We start from the raw sequence: 17,664 nt of genomic DNA, 5'->3' as shown, positions 1-17,664 counted from the left end.
GTTTTCTCAGGAAGGCATTAAGAAGTACTTCACTGTCTGATTCCCATGGATTTTATTGCAATCTAAGTAATAAGAGTCACTTCTGAAAATGCCATTTGGTGCCTCTCTGTATCCTTATGAGCCTCTAATGCCTTTAAACATTAGGCCATTGAGTTTTCAGACGTGACCTGCTGGGTAATCACACTGTAACGCACCTCCTGATTAGGAGGCCATTTGCTCTCATGGCGGTGTTCAGTTTTCTGAACTAGACACTGCCAACTCTCACACCATTTACTTAGGCCACTAAAAAGCCAAATCCAGTTTCTTCATGCTCCCACTCCAATCTGGCAACCTCTGAGTACCACTTACCACTGCAGATGTTTTCAGCTCAACAGCAACAGCTCTTCTCTTCCAAGGGACAATACAGCCTCAGCTACCAGTCAGCAGGGAAAAGCAGCTGCATGAAGGCACACTGAAGACCACTGCCAGATACCTTTGCACTAATTCCTGCTGCTCTGCAGGAATAATAGCACAGCAACATCACCTGTACTGTGGAAGGCTAAATCTTGAGTAAAACTCCTGTACCATATACACAGGCACAACGATGCTGTATGACAGGTATCTGCTCCCAACTCATGCTGTGCCACTTGTTTTTACCATCAGCTACGCTGTAGTAGTAGGTGATTATGTACCTATGGGCTGGATAATACTATAAAAGGACTTTGTGTCTGTAAACACAACAGCCTTCTTATGACCACTGAAACACCCCCAGCCCCACTCAAGCTAATGCCTTATAGAAACTCATAACTCATGCCTTGAGCCCTCTGTAAAAAATTGTTTCTTTCTCCCAGTCTCCATGTTGGCTGTTACAAGGAGACTTTACGCAAGGGCCAAGAATGAAGAAAGGCTCTGCACAAAGGTATCTTGGGGCTTGGCTACATTTGATCTAGTCTTAGCACCACTGTAGTCTTCTGGAGCAAAGCAGCAGCAGAGCACAGGGTCTCTGCTCTTGGTCCCCACACAGCATTTCCAACACCATTTTTAGATGCTTAAGTAAGTCACAGCACCAGGCACCGTTTAGGTGTCACGTAAAATGAAGAAAGCCAAAGCTAGCTGACAAAAATGAACTTTGCAGATGAATGTCCAGCCTGAGGGTCAGTGTTTCCTGCTGAGAACAAACAAGTCTGACTTCCTCAGAAGTCACCGCAATGCGCCTAAGCTCAGATGGATCTCATTCCTCCTCCATCTGATAAGTATTATTTGCAAGAGAACTACAGGAGCATCAAAACAAATTGCACTTTAATGTATACATAATGATATATTTCTATTACAGTTTATAGCATATACTCCTGGCTAAATAATACACTGCTGAGATGTTGCTGCCTCTTGTGTCAGTTCTGACATATATTTAAAAGCAACCAGCTTGGCAAAACATTACTGACAAGCCCCCAGAGACCAGGAAATTAAAGGTAATAACCACTCATCTGGGCTGAAATTTCATCTCAAATTCATTTCTTTCTCTCTTCCCATCCATACCTCTATGAAAGCGTAAGAATTAGCAGTCTGGACTTCCAGCATAAACTATTGTTTTCTCTCCCTTGTAGATTTACTTTAGATTGTCACCAGTACTTTAAGGCCATGTTTGTGGTTTAATTTGAAAAGACATGGTGCCTGTAGGGATTAGTGAAGTGTCTTGCAAAAGCACAGGACTCAGTGCTTGGAAAGGAATAGAAGTCATGAAGACAGTGATAAAACTAGGAATAGAGTACAATGATATTGCAGGTTGCAGCAGCCTGCACAGGAAAATAATTGCTGCTGGTATCAAACGAATGTTCTTATCATCTAGAAAATCACCAACCAGAAATCTCTATTTTGACTTCAAAGCAAATCCAGCACTGTCTCACCACAGGGCACTTATCACATTCATTAATTCACAGGAAAATTTCTTTTAATGTCTTGAATGCATATTTACAGCTTGCTTTAAATTTCTCTTTAATATTACTTTAAAATAAGAGAAAAACACTCAAACATTCAACTCACATAAGTTGACATACCGTCCTCCGGAAATATCACAAAAAAATAGGCTAGTGGTCTTTAAGATTCCTGCAACTTTTTTCTCTAATTCACTGACTCCATAAAACAATGACTGTGGCAATCACTCCAGGCCTTAATGTTCCTAGAAATAACGTATTAGCACTTAATGCATGGTAGTGCCACCAAGTATTGATGAAAAGTATTACACGCAAGATCAAGTAGCCTCATCAAATGCTAATTACCAAAGTGGGAGCTGAAATGGACTTACCAATTCTAGAGTAAGACTTTTTCTTCCATAATGGGATGTGTGTAAAAAACAAACAAATGTGCACAGTAACAGCTGCAGCTGCATAAATAGCTGCATAAATACCCAGTTCCTTCCTGCAAAAACTGGAGCTATATTTATATGATTTATTATTTACTGAGGGATTCTTACAACCTGTAAGTATCTGTGGCTGTGGATGAAGGTGAGGCAGAATATTATGCCAGCCTGTTCTAGCACCACGTTGGCCCTGAGTAGTTTTTGGCTCATAATACGCCAAAAACTCTAGACCATGTCTTCTGTGAATAGCTCATGGAGCTACGCAAATGTATTTCCTGAGCTTCCATTTCCACTATCCTGCAATCTAAGGATGGCTGCAAGCTGGAAGAAAAAAACCCAAAGATTTTTTGTCATCTTCTTCCAAACGTTCATTTGACATTACCATCCATAAAAGCACTGATTATTCTGGTTTGCAGCTTCTCAGTTCTCCCAAATGAGGACTAATTAAGCATCATGTGGATGAGCACCATGAGAATTATATTTTATTTAGCTTTGTTTCTCTCTCAGACTAACCCTTTCAGCACTGAGCACCAGTGTCTAGATCTCCATGACGTTTTAAATGGTTTTACAGTAAACAGTTTCTTGCAATTCTGGGATCAAAGAACATGGAAAATCAAATGCAGAGAGAGATAGGAAAGCTTAAAGTGAAAGCTTGACCTCTAAAAGATGTTAATTTATTCCCACGTTCATAATTATCCTTTTGATAACACACAACAAACTCGTTGGGATCCTGTGCGATGCCTTCTATAAGAAGTCCCTCTCCAGGGAGGTAGCAGTGGTAAAGAAATAAACAAAACCCCCCAAACAAACAAACAAACACAATGCCCACCCCACCCCCCCCCCCCAAAAAAAAAAAAAAAGAAAATACACGCTGTAGTAATTTCTGTTCAAATGTCACGCACGTTCACATAGCATGTGCCAGATGGACAGGATTTTGTGGTATAGTGTAAATATCAAGAGAGTGCCTTGCTTGCTCTTGAGGCTTCCAAATCAGCAATTGACTGGCAGATAGTGTAAAGCCTCAGGATTAGCCCTGTGCAAAAATTATTTCAGTGGCAAAATGTTTTTGGGTTACTACCCCGAGAAGCATCTGGAAAAAAATATTTTGTTTTTGTTTTACAGGCAACGGGATTTCATGCACAGTTGAATAACCCTTCTAAAGTACAACCTTCTTTTCCTAGATCCTGTAAAAAATTAGGTTTTGTGGTTCTTGAAAAATCTTTCAAATGGTGTTTTGGTTGAGGCAAATTATAGGATAAAGAAGATACTGTCTCTAAACTGGTAGCTTCTAAAAGGCAATTTTGCTTTGACCTGGATTCTCGGTAGCTTATGTAATCAGTCAATAGCTTGAGTCAGCTCGTGTGTCTCATTTGCAACAGTTTTGGCAAATAATGTAATATATCTCAATAGGCACAGAGTATATTCAAAGACCTATTGGTAGCCAAAAAAACCTCACCGCAGCTTACATGCCTGCCCAAAACTCTGTGCTTAAAATACTTAACTCCTTCCCATCTATAAAACCCCCAACAACAGTTCTTTATAAAGTTATTTAGAATAGAGATGCAACTAATAGGCAATGTTTGCAACCAGTTCTAAATAATTTTCAGTAGAATTGGGAATGTACAAAGACCAGGAAGTAGTTTAGGTTACATTTCAGCAAAGTCTCTTATGCTGTTTTCATGACATACTTTAATCTAAATGACAGAAACACAGGTCGGACTAATATGACTTCTCTTTTGCCATTTTGAGTGGTGCCACCTCCTGAGACAGCTGCCCTTGATTTCAGCTGTATCAGTCTCATCAATGGATGTCCAGTCAGTCGTCATTCACAGCCAGCAGCAGAGCAGGTTGGATAGAGTTTATATTCCAGGCCAAAGCTGAAAAACACCTGAATTTCTCTTTTTTTCGCAGAGCCTGTTGTGCACTTGAAAATTCAAGGTTCGTTTTTAGTCTCTAGATTTTACATATAATCTGTATGCTTCTCATGGTCAGCACATTTAGGTTATCAGCCAAGGCTCAACCAGAGTTCTGCTATTACATTTCCTCAGCTAAAATTCAGCACTTCTAAATAACTGATAAGGACTCACACTTCCAAATGATTTTTATAGTGAGACACTTCAAGGAACATTTTACATTTCAAATACTGTCACTCTTTGGGACTCGGAGCGTGCAAGACACTGTTCTCAGCTTCTCCTGAACATGTGGTCTCTGGTTAGGAGCCTGTACTAACACTCTCAGGTATAAAGAGACTTCTTGTGTATGGCGATGAGTTGTTCAAAACACACATAGAAGTTCCTTCTGGGGGCAGGATCCTTTCTTCCTCGCTCAGCTGTTATCCTGGTGTGCACAAAGCCACACTTCATTATTCATGAGATGCATTTTCTGTCCAAAACCAGGGGATTTGGAGCAGTACTGACCTATGACCTTTCCAAATAGCAAGGAAGAATAATTCATAAGGGGTGAAAATGGAAGCAAAACAAGCCATCTGAGGCCTAGGCACGATTACTGTCCAGGGGGACCTTCCCCGCTCCCCAGGGAATCTCAGTTATGAACTGCTCCTCTGTACCCGAAACCTAATTCAGCTTCAGCTCCATCACAGGCCTGCAGCACTACTTACATCTTCAGTAAAAATCAATTTTGCCAGCATGATAGGACATTCTGCATGATGGTCAGACACTATTACCTTTTAGATGGAGATCTTACGTTTAATGAGTGATACTCAGCATACAGCAAAAAGCACACAAGAAAAAAATTTGGCTGAAAGTGAAAGGAAAATCCCAGCATAGCGTCTTTGAAAATAAATGCTTTGTATCCTGGCTATTGTGGTCTTCCAGTCACTATTTTATCCAGCTGAGTTAGCTTAAAGTTGATTCTTCTGCCTTTGAGCATCCCTAGGTTTGCAGTCAATGAAGATGTTTTTGAGCCCATCTCTCATTTCAAAATGCAGCTTGGCTTTTGGGAAACAGTTGAGTTGGTTCTGCTTAAAGGACAATGAGCATGTTATGGAAGGCCTGTAGTCTTCAATTATTAAATCAATGATATGCAGAAGTGCTCAGAAGTGTTCAAAACGTGATTTCATACTCTGGTCTGCATGTCAGTGCTCAATGCGCATAAATCTGTGCCCTCCTGGAGAAGCAGGAGGCGTATAATACTCTAACAACTCATAAAAACAAAAAACATGTCAGCTCGGCATGAAAGTCTGGTTTCAATTCACAAAAATTGACAAAAGCCACAGGAATATAGTACTATGCATGAAATCACTTCCAAGGGGTGGAATATATGCCACATTTACTGAAACATCTAAAATTTGCACCTAAATTTTAAGTTCCTATAGTAAGAAACCTTTGATGACTCTGTTTCCTCTGACAGCAGCAGAGAAAAAGCAAGTGCCCTAGGTGCAGGTGCCTCAGGTCTACACAGAAAATGGATGCTTGTTGTAAGAAGGCTTTCACTGGGTACCAGCTGGTTGCCTGAGGTAGGGGACTGGATGCTATTCAAGGGCTCCTGTAATTGAATTCTGCTTGTTCAAAGGACAGCCTGTAGGAAAACTGTGTCAAACTTTTTAAAAAGGTAGAAACCCCCCTGCAAGCTAAATACCAATCCTAATATGTACCAGAGAAGCTCATACCTACTAAACTGAACAAACTTTCTTTATTTCTTTTTATGATGAGATCTGTTAAATAAACAATGATAAAGTGCCTGGAAATTTCAAGGACATGATACAAAGACACAATAAACCAAATTCGGGTTCTAATGGTGAAAGGAAAAGCAAAAATTTGCTAGACAGTCAGCACTGAAACTGTAAATTTGTTTTTTCCCCTACAAGAAATACACTTTGGCTGACTTTGCTGCTGCAAAGTAGCAGGGGCTTGAGGTGATTTCAGAGAGATCCACTCCAGGGCTGTGATGATGACTTGCAGAGCAGAGGGGTTCCTCTTCAAGCGAGGATAGAAAAGGTGAGACATATTCCTGGGGCAGAGCTCACCGGTAAGTTTGGCAGCTACACACACAGCCTTCCCACCAACCTGCCCATGCTCTCAGCAATGCCCCTGAGCTCTTCTGAAGCAGCAGTCGAGTCAGCTTACAGGTTGTCAAGATGTCACATGCCTGACGACATACAGGACATTTACCTTAAAAATGGCAAACACGTTTCAGAACAAAAAGATTGGAAGAAAAGATTCTCACTGCCCTAAACGCCTTGACGTAAGAGCCCAGGAGCCCTTTGTTTGTGCTACTTTGTCTGGCATTCAGCTATGTGAATAAAAGAAAAATGCTGAACTGATTTTCTGTCTAAGGCTGCAACATCATTACTTGTTTCAGAGCCATGTCAGATCTTAGCAGATCTTGGCAGAGAAGGGACTGAATTTCTGACATTTTTAATTAAAATGTAACCCAGATTATTATGGGATTAATAGAGATATAAATATAGCTGCACAGTTTTAATGTACATTTTCTAAGAGGCAAATTCTGGGCTCTTTGTAGACCTAACTAAGAATGCTGAAAGCAGGTGAAATCTTGTGATTTTATTGCTACTCTTACAGCAGCGAGCCATTTTTCTGAAGGCTGCTCCTACAGTAAAGACAATATAACGAGAACGTCAGCTCCACTTTTTTTCCCAACAAATCCACATTCCTAGCAAAGTTTGCAAAGGAAAATGTTTAAACCCATCAAACCAGCACAGAAACATTAAGGCACCCAAAAGCAGAGATGTGTATTCATACATGCAAATACCACGCTTGGGGTGACTGGGCCCTTGGTCTGCAATGCTTTTTGACAGAGGGAAACCTCTTTTCACTAAGGTTGATCTGAACCACCAAGACTCTTTTTCTGCTCCCTGGATTTTGGCCAAGACAGTTTTGGCCAGCAGTGAAGGAGGCATGTTCTCAGCTGCTTTGTCTGCAAAGCTGCTCTATGCCCTGAGGCAGAAGAACCACTCCCCAAACCTGTTCCCACCATGGGCACAATGGAGTGGCTTCACTATACCACAGCCCTAGATGTGCTTCTGACCATGACACCAATTATATGTCTTCCCATCTGCTGCAAAGGACCCAACCAGCCCTCCTTCAGGCTGGATTTTGATAACCATAACTTGTTACAGAGAACACAGGGCCCTTCTGTTCCCTACCACTTATGCCCAAATGCCATAATGGTCTGCAAAATGAGTGGGGTTTTGCACACCAATTGTTCTGCTAAAATGGGGGAGAATAGTCAAGGCACTTTCTGCTTCATGGTCTGATTTTTGTGGTTTACTATCTTAAAATGAGCCTTCACATGACTCTAGCAAAGGGTGTGCATGGTTTTTCCCTTGACTAGCACAAGAACAGAAAAGCCACAGTCTGTCACATCTCTGTAAAGTCCAAATGTGTCACTCTGAGTGCCAAAAACCTGTGTGTCATTTACTTGACAAGCTTGGGACCCTCATTCATGTCTAGTGCTTGTCTGCTTCACAGATGTCCCAGTACATCTTGGCACACACACTGCTTTTTTGGGGGGGACATATCCTCACCTTCACCCTCCTACTGAGGGCTGAAAGGATGGGGAAGACCCTACAGCACAGACACTCTGCCTGGAAAAAGCACGTGGAAGAAAATTAACTAAATTACAGCTGGACCAAGCTGCCTTTCTGGCTCCTACATGTGGATGGGCAGTAGAGGGAGGTGAGCAGCTGAGGCAGGAGCAGAGGGCTCTCCTCTACTGTGCCAGTGACCCCTCGATATGCCGTTTTGGCTAGCCCTGCAGCACACATTGGCATGCATGCAGGTATCCTGCCTTCTGCTGTGTCCTTGCAAACCAGCGCTGCAGGGACCTGGGAGCTCACGTGATGGGTGGCAGCATGGCACAGCCGTCAAGAGCGACTCCATGGTCTGGGGCACCACACCAGCCCTGTGGGGGAGACCCGCCAGCACTGCAGATGGTCATAAACAGGCATTCCTGCCCAAGGCAGTCCCTGCAGTTTGCTGCTTGTCCCACTTCCTACATTGCCCTCTCCCAGCCACCTACACGCATAACAGTGTGGGCAGTGGCTGTAACATGGATCACTTCCCACTCCGGGCCACTGCAGGGGCAGAAAGTGATCCACGTTTGTCCCCGTATAGGGACACGGGTGCGAGGGGCAGAAAGGCATGGCCAGGGAGAGGAAAAGGGCAAAGGTGCTATTTTTTGGCAGATGAATGATGGGTGGGAAGACCCTGCCACGCTTAGGTTATCTTGGCACTAGCAAGCCATGCAGACCATGAGGAGCTGATCTGTAGAGAGAACCTGTGGCTGCTAGTCTGCAGAGCAAGTGTGTAGATGACTGAGCAGAAAGGCTGAGGCAGAAGAGGTTTGGGTCTATTATTATTCTCCATTCTCTTCTACGCCTTCAAACTGCAAACTACCACTTGGATTCCCTTATCTACAGAAAGAGCAGGCATTTGCAAGGGGTTTCAGTGCATCCCTGGAGAGTTGGGCTCCTGTTTTTTCCAGGCCCCCCCAGAAGCAGCTGCTTGGAAGTTCCTTTTGGGACCTGTGGGGGTGTCCAGGAGGCTGCTCCTCTGCCCCATCCTTTGAGGCGGGAAGGACCAGGGGCTGCACCCTCAGCACATCTGATGGTTTAAAACATCCTTGGGTGTTTCTGAACAGCAGCTACTCTCCGGGTACAAGACTTGTCAAAGTATGGCATATTTGCTTGTCCCCCAGTGATCTGTAGGGAAATAATGACTCCATAAATGTTTTTTTATCCCCAATGTGTGAATTTCATACTGACATTGCTACCCTGCAGGCTAACAGATACATTCAGGGTAACACGATCACTCAAAATTACTCCTTTCTACACCAGAAAGTGATGCAACGTAAGCTGCATTACTTCAAACAAATTGTAGGGTTACTTATTTTTTTAAATGTGTTGCATTACTGTGAATCAAATTTGGCTTTATCCTCTGGCTCCTCACCCCTGCCCACTGATTAATGCAAGGGTGGGAATGACAGATCCCAAGTACCATCACGTTGGGCTGACAGCACTGTGCAACTGCTTTGTCCAAGGGTCAGCCATTTTGAAAGAGGTGAGGCAACGGTGTGCTGTCCACCAAGGGTGCCCAAAACCCACCTCCACTCCCCCTTACCTGGGCTGGGGCACTGGAGGAGAGGTGGGTCAGGTCCCCGATCCTGGCAGCCGCCCGTGGGTCGCTGGAGCTGATGAGGACGGGGGCGCTGATCTCCATGGAGTGCCGGTTGCTGGAAGCCTGGGAGGACTTGTGCGTCATGCTGAGGGCAGTGAAGGAGTGCCGCTTCTTGGCGTTCTTCTTGCCCTCTGCCTGCCGCTGGGCTGCCCCGGCCACCCCAGCGCTGGCCAGTGTGGAGCACGGTGCCAAACCCGCTGCCGCTGCCGCCGCCACTGCCACCGTCTCTGTGGGCAGCGGCATGTCACAGCCGGATGCGGCAGCTGAGCACGTCTTGTCCATCTCGATGAGCTGCTTGGCCGATTCATTCAGCTGTGTGCAGAGGAAAAAGGGAGGATAACGATTAAAAAAAGAAAAGAAGACAGGATGTTAACAGCCCGTCACAGCTTGTTGATGGCACCTGCTGGACCTGCCTGGGCCTTCCTCCCTGAACCACCATGATCCTTTCCTGGTGCCCTGTCCCAGCCCCAGCTGCATCCCCAGCAAGGGGACCATGCTGAACACTGAAATGTGGCACCTGCCCCCTGGGGCAGAGCAGGGTCTGGGGTGCTGTGCATGCCTGCACACCTGCAGCGCTTGCTGCAAGGAGGACATGCCCTGGCAAAGGGAGTGCTTGGGACAGGTCCTCAAACCAGCCTGGTTTCATCATCTGTCCACTGTCTCTCAGTTGGCCAGGCAGGTCCCCAGGAGGCACATTAGCACATTTTGTCTCCCAAAACATGACCCAAGCCAAGTGTTACTGTCCAGCTCCAGGGTGATGCCCAATTTATTTAACTTTCTGAAGCTGGATGAGTTATTTTCATCTACTTCTTAATGCCAGGAAAATCAAAAGAGAGGCAGGATAAGCATCCAGGAGAGTTAGGCTAGAACCAGGCACCGCAAATTGGTGCACATCAAGCTATGACATTTGAAAAATGGTGTTCCCAAAAACAGAGTCGGGGGAAGGAGGCAGGAGCCTGTCCATCAATGCCTCGCTATTCCCAGGTTCATCGTAGGCTTATGCTTGACATTTGCCACACAGGGTTTCGATCCAGGATTACAGCTTCCAAAATCTTCCAATTTCATCTCCCTGCCTCCCACCTGACACAGGATATCAAACGCAGATGCAAACTGAAGTTATTTTTTCCAGCTGTATCACTTCAACCAAGGAGGAGCATGATGGCCACTGGAAGACTTGCTCAGGGTTCAACTTGAAAAATTGGTCTCACCAGTCCTTGCAAAGGGTTGAAAACTTGGCCTACAGCCCATGGAGAGAGACAGCAGAGCACCAGGACATTCAGGCCAGTTTTCAGCCTGCTGTTCCTCATTCAATGCACACTCACAGATAACTTCGTGCCTATAAATGCCAAAGGCATGCTGGGTAGGACTACCCTGTCCCTGAAGCCTCTTACTTCCTAGCCACCATAACTCATACAGAAAAGCTACGCTTTACATAGCTGGAGAGTTTTTAGGCGAATAGAGGTGCTACAGTCACTGATGATACATGAAGTGCACTCTGAAGTCAGCAGCGCTTTCTGCACAGCACTCATTGCCAATAGATCTTTGCTCGAGGGGTGCTAACAGCTGAGGAAAAATGCCACATTTTGCCAACAGACCTTTATATTAAACTAGGATGCACTGCAATATGTTTGCATTTAATGAAGAAAAACAACATATGAAAAAGGGAGCCATGGCTGACACATACGTGCTTTTGCATACACTGCTATTCTGAGACCCACATAAACCAGAGGTGCAAGCAATACTATTCTGGACCAAAACCAGGCTATTTTTGTTTCTATAACCACTGTACGAATTACCACAGCATCCAAGAAACTCAGTTGAGGACAAGGTCTTCTAAGGCTCTAAATAAAAAAAAGAATAGTTGCTTCTCCAAGCCAATCCAATTTAGAAGCCTAATACAAATGAAAATAGAAGGGAAAAAGAGAGGGATGGGGAAGATAACAACAGAAGTATGCAGCTAAACAAATGTGTAATTGAGTAGCTTTTATGACTCCTAACCACTGTCAGCATGCTGTACATATAAACAAGAAATAGAAATTGCCAGCCTTATGCCAGTCCTCCTAAGTTTGAAAGCATTTCTGAGCACTTCCACGAGGACTCATTCTGAGTAACAGGCAATAAACCCACTAACACCTAGAAAGTAAACATCAACTTGCAGGACCCTTCGTTCTGTGACAGCTTCCATCAAGTCAACCCACAGCCTCCAATTAATGATGCTTCACTACTGTCAGAGCTGCTGGGAGTCCTGCAACCATTCAATTAGCAGGCCATTTTCCCAGCTGTACTCTCCAACTTGAGACCAAGCTTACAGCCAGCATAGTGCACTGCACCTGCCAATTTTTGCCAATAACAGCTGATCCCATTTCAGATTCTTCAAGAATGTCCATTATTTCCCACTTCATCATGCTCTAAATTGGTACAACCTAATATTTGCCAGCAGGCCCCACGTTGCAAGGAAACCAGATGGTTCCCCTCCCTTAAGTAGGTGTTACAGCTCTGCTTACCCAATTGATGGAGATAGTCTAGCTGAATTATTTGAAATATTAAGGAGAAAAGGAGAAAGACATCATACATGCATGATTCTTTTCTATAGCAGAGGGTGAGGAAATACTTTGCTAGTCAACAGCAAGTAGGAAAAGAATATGTTTTAACTCTTTGACATAAGAAAATATAGGGTTAAAAAAAAGTTTAGAACTTCCTGATTTTACAACAATGCTCCATATGGACAATGAAGTGCTCCAGCTCTTATTATCAAAACTCTGATTCCTCTTGTAAGAATTAGATTATAAATCCCACTGGCTGGAATCACACCAAAGCTGTTCTTTTTAAAACAACAACATCCATTACCTTTTTTTTTAAAAGCAAAACCTAGTTAGAAAGGTCAATAAGAGAGCTACCATCTAACCACAAAGTGATAAAAAATAGCCCTGTATTGATATAAGCAAAGTCATTCTTAACATCAGTAGATTAAAGGCAAAAAGAAAACCCACCCCCAAAACAGTCAAGCTAATGAACTTTTGGGAATGTCAGAGTCTTCCTGATGTACTGGGAAAAAATTATTTTTGGTCTGCCAAGATGAAAAATGCTTTATAGCTTTACCACTTTATTTTTGTAGAGAACTGTTTTTAAACAGCTTTGCCCACGGATGCTGGAAAGTACTTCCCAAATAGGCTATGAATACGAGAGAAAAGCTTCTGCTTACTACTTTGTAAAAGTAAACGGTGCTGCCCCTTCACAAAGAACTTTTAGAAAGCCTTTTAAAAACATAAACATATTTGCAAATGTCTTATTTTAAACTCTGAGTATGTAAACAAGCACTGCTCTGTGGTGTCTGTGGTCTGATCTTCAGGCAGATCTGCTTCCAGAGGAGAAGCTTAATGGAAAGTTCTGACCCACAGTCAGTCTCAGGAATGTGACATTTCTGGAAGGCTGTAGCTCTTATGACAAGTCCTTAAACCAGAGCTCACCTTTCTTGCTCATTTTTGATCCCCCCTCTAGGGAAAGACCTGTGTTTGAAATTGTGGTCCGACTAATCCCAAATGGTAAAATGCTCTTGAGATTGCAGTGGGACTGATTTTACTCCAAATCCATTTTGTAACAACGGGATGTCCTAGAAAACTTGATATATCATTTAGAGGGATAAGGCTTGGATTTGAATGCCAAACCAGTCAAACGTTCCCAGCAGCCCTGTAAGCCTGGGTCGGGGAATGCAAAAACCTTGCGAGGGCAAGCCTCACTATGGCCAAGGGACACTACTATGCAAGAGATGGGATGAAACAGTATGAAACAGTATGAAACAGTAAAACTGTTCACTGGGTCTCAGTGACTATTGACTGCAGGTGCTACATGCTGAGATAAGGACGCATCAGCCTCAGTTCACAGAGCTACTGTGCCTTTTTCTCAGGAAAGCATTCCCCAGATGCAAGGAACCGTACTGGAGGCAGCTCCAGCTTGTCTGGTTTTGAGAGTGCAGGAGGGCGCGTGTGGAATACTTCTGCGCACAGAGACTTGTTCACCTCCAAACAACCTTTTCCCACAAAGGGAGCAGTAATCAAGCTCTGTTCATTAAAAATTTGCTGACCTTGATCAGGGAGCCACGCTGCTCTCCCTGCCACAATCCAAGCTGTCATGACTTTGGCCTCCAGCCAGCCTGCCCATGCTGTATGAACTAAGGGAGAGGGTGTTTTTCTTCTTCTGGCTTTTAGATATTACTATTATAGATATTCTGCTTGAAACTTTACCATATGGGTGAAAAAGGTACAAACATTAAGCTACCTCACTCAGGACTTCTCCACTGCTAAAATTTTTATTTTATTAGTCTCTAGATAAACCTCATAGTTCTGCAGAATGCATTTTGGTGACTTTCTCTCTCCCTCTCTCTGCTGCACATGCTTGCACACACTCACACACATACATACACATACCCCTGTTCACCCCAGTTCCTGATACTTGTGTGTTTAAAAGGGACTACCTGTAAGGAGTTTGAACATATTTATCTGTTAAGGATGAGGGGATACAGGAGAAAACTTGTCACCTGCACTGGCTATCCCCTCATGGGACTAAATACGCCCTTTATGTCCCAATGTGATTTAAAGAACCATATTTTCAATGGGCACTGTTTTGCACCTACTTACACAACCCAGTTGGGATGAAGAGCAAGGAAAAATCTACTTCTTGTGCAGTGTGGGTCATAATTAATTCTAGTTTTAGTCCAAACAACAAATTATTACTGTGGAACTTACTATTATGGAACAAGATAGAAGCATGGGAAATTTAGGTCAGGTTTAAATAATTAACCTTTACTGTATCTCCCCTGACAAATACGCCAGTGCATTTACTAATCCATGACGGTGGCAAAATTGTTCTAGCCCAGTTTAGACCTCCAAGGGTCACCTTGATGCACAGTGGTCACTAAAGCAGCTCCTGGGCTGTTGCAGTTCACTGACGGTGCTGTCTTCCGTAAGGTGGAAACAGTAAGTCTTGTTCTGCTACTGAACACTCTTAGCTTTCTAGTCATTTAGGTCTGGGTAATGGATTAATTTAGGTCTGGGTAATGGATTAATTTCTGACTGATATCTGACCTGCCAAAGAGAGGACCTTGCTCTGCTCTTGTTTAGTAACTTACTTCAGTGTGTACTTGATACTATGTACAGACCAAAGTGTCACTAATGGGACTAAAATGACATTCTTTTCTGAAAAAGGAAGGATTGCTTAAATTCTCAGTATTACACACACGCTTAAGTAATTTGTTAAACTAGAGCCAATTTGAACCGGACGGTTTATTAAGACTTTCAGGAAAACAATGCTTCATTTGCTACATAAGCTTTTTTTCTGTCTTTATGGAAAGTATTAGCTAAAGGATGGTGCTGTTCAAATCCAGGTATAAAATCAGAAATATATTAGTTTGGGCCCCTTTTAAAAGGGAGAAGTTACAAACCCCCACAAATCAAGGCATACCTAATGAAAAAGAACAAATTGGTAAGAAAAAATATCATGTTCAAGGTTTTGGAAAGGAGCCACTGAGCAGAGCAGAAAGGAAAATTAAAATTATTAATAAGACTTCTTCACAATGCCCCACTGAAAGACTGAAAATATTTTCACCAAGGGACTGCTAATTTTTATACTTTACAGTTCATAAATATTGAGAAGATCATGCACATCCCTATTTTATGCCTTGCAGAAACTTTGGCAACTTGGAGTTCCATAGCTGATTTTGTGATTAAAATAAACAGTCTGAATTTATTACTGCATTTTCACTTCAGAGTAGTTACTTTCAGGAAATATTAAGTTCTTATGCCCTCATTAAATTAGTTTTGCTAGTATTATAATTTATGTTCTGAAGCACAGTGAGGTTATTAAGTAAGTAAGGGCATAACTATACAAGAGTCTCCTGTCTCTGCTAGGTCCCTGAGAGGACTGCATCTGTGAAAGCATTTTCATCTCCAGAAAGCAGTGTTTCAAAAAGCTAAAGCAGCTTTTCCTTACTGTTATCCCTACTGGCAAATGCAGGTTACAACCTATCCTCTACTGTAGCCAAGTAGCAAAACCACCCTTTGACTCAAGTGGGCATTAGGAGAAAGAAAATGTTCATTGGGTGAGTTAGTATAGTGGATACACAGCAGTTCCAAGGGCTTACTAATGGGATATTAGCAGACAAAGTTGTGCCAAGGGCTCTTCAACCAACTGAATGCATCTATAATTTTCATCTTTTATATGTTTTGTAAATTCACATCTAAAAATGTTTAGAGAAAGCCTCCCAAGTTCTCCATGGACAGTTTAAATTCATTGGACAGAAGCTACAAAATCCTATCTCAGTTATTCATTTAGGCAACACCTTCTAATGATGAATCATTAGTAAGGTACAGTTTAAGAGAAAAAATGATAGCTAAAACAAAGCATTATTTAATATTTTTGTGTTAATCTCTAACAATCCACTATTGCTTTTTCTAATTTATTGCCAGGGAGGGACAAGCAAATGTGGAACAGATTTTCTGCAAGTGGTTTATCCATCACAGAAGATAGATTTCTGAAACCCCACACTGTGACTGAGAGCAGAGTTATTCCATGCACCCAGAAAACAGAAGAAGCACAGTACATGCGCTTGCTTGAACATATTCACATGGAGCAATAGCTGCAGAAATACTTTGCTAGGACACATCTCAAACTCCAAGTGTCCTGCTCCTCCAGTCACAGGCTGAAGTGTATGTCTCATTCCCTTTCCAAAAGGCTGCTAAATATGTTAGCATGTTCTCAAGGAAGGAAGTCCCTAAAACCATACAGCAGATAGCCTTCCTAATAAGGGTCATACATGTACACAACTATGTACAGTCTGGAAAAAGCAAGCCCATCATTTTTGTCTATAACAGGGTTCTCTGAAAGGCAGCGGTACTTAACAATCTATTTCCCTGTCTTACAAGACCTTTCTCATTTAGCAGCAATGTCACTTCTAATGCACTAAGAGGCCAAAGGAATGTAGCATATTAGAACAGCATGTGCTTGGATGAGCGTGTCATCATGATCTTGCAGAATGAAAATAAATGATGCGTGCAGCAGAAGTAAACACTAAGCCTTGGGTGGTGAACTGGGAATTTTTTTTCTTTCCCTTTTTCCAAACAGTTTTAAGGCAGAAAATGGTTCGCAGTGATGGAGAACAAACACATGGCTTCGTGAATCCCAGAAAAATGTGCAGTCTGCTGCAAAGTCTGCTCAGGAGCAGAGCGCAGCAAGTAACCTTATAGAAACTAATGTCCGAATGGCTGAGAAGAAAGAAGATAAAACTAAATGTAATGGCATTAAAAGTAGATTAACTTGCCAAAAAGAAGTATGCTTTTTGCATCCTTCTCCACTCCCTGAAACAATTCTAGCTATCTAGACCTCAGTTCCAAGTACGAGGACTATCTTACTCTAGTCTGTCATCTCTGAATCTCAGATCTGTTGTGCATCTTCAATGTGCCTGAGGATTTCCTCCTCTTTTCTTCCTATCTGTCCTCTGTGGACACCCTTTTTCATAATGAGATGCTCATGACTGCACCAAAGATCCTCTGAAAGCAAGAAATGTAACCAAATACAGATTTGCTCAACATCAGAAAGAGTGGGAGAATACAGCCTATTTTTACTTATACATTATTCAGAAAGTTAAATAAAAAGTGCAGTCATGAATTCATGGGCTTGATCCTAATTCCTTTGAAGTCAGTGGCAAAACTCCAGCTGCCTTCAACGGTGGAAGGACTGGTGCCCATCTGGCACTAATTTCAGTACCAGAAGAGTCCCTGTTGGAGCTTGTGAGGAGTTTACAGACAAACTATTTTTTTCATCAAAAAATGAAACTTGTTGGAACTGAAGTACTTCCCAGGAGCATGCTGGTTTTGACAAGACGTCCATCAGGAAGCCGTTTCTGAGATGGTTTTTCTCAGCTAAGACACAGAAATGACCAAGGCTACAGTGGTTTGGGAGTTCACCTGGGCTCCTGGCTCAAAGTCCCTGCATTGAGGAACAGCCACAGGAGGCCCAAAACAGCACTGCCCCTTTCCTAGTAGAAAGCCACCAGCTTTCTGGCTATGCTGAGTCTCCCTCTCTCACATTCTTTCTAAATGGAAAACCTTTCTGAATCTCTCTCTGAGTACAGGTGCTCACCTGCACAATGGCAGAAGATGCTGGTGCTGGCAGGAGAAG

General features: G+C 42.9%; 1 protein-coding gene across 1 annotated transcript in view; it reads right to left on the bottom strand.

Annotated features, from left to right (window-relative positions):
* SH3RF3 (SH3 domain containing ring finger 3) overlaps window positions 1-17,664 on the bottom strand; it is a 252,941-nt gene that overhangs the window by 53,954 nt on the left and 181,323 nt on the right. The window contains exon 4 of the mRNA XM_064439770.1: window positions 9,436-9,804. Coding sequence (XP_064295840.1) covers window positions 9,436-9,804 — 369 coding nt within the window. The remainder of the gene's footprint in view (window positions 1-9,435; window positions 9,805-17,664) is intronic.

The sequence above is a fragment of the Phalacrocorax carbo genome, chromosome 1 (assembly GCF_963921805.1).
Source record: "Phalacrocorax carbo chromosome 1, bPhaCar2.1, whole genome shotgun sequence".
NCBI classification, from domain to species: Eukaryota; Metazoa; Chordata; class Aves; order Suliformes; family Phalacrocoracidae; genus Phalacrocorax; species Phalacrocorax carbo.
This window is presented reverse-complemented; position numbering and strand designations above follow the sequence as displayed.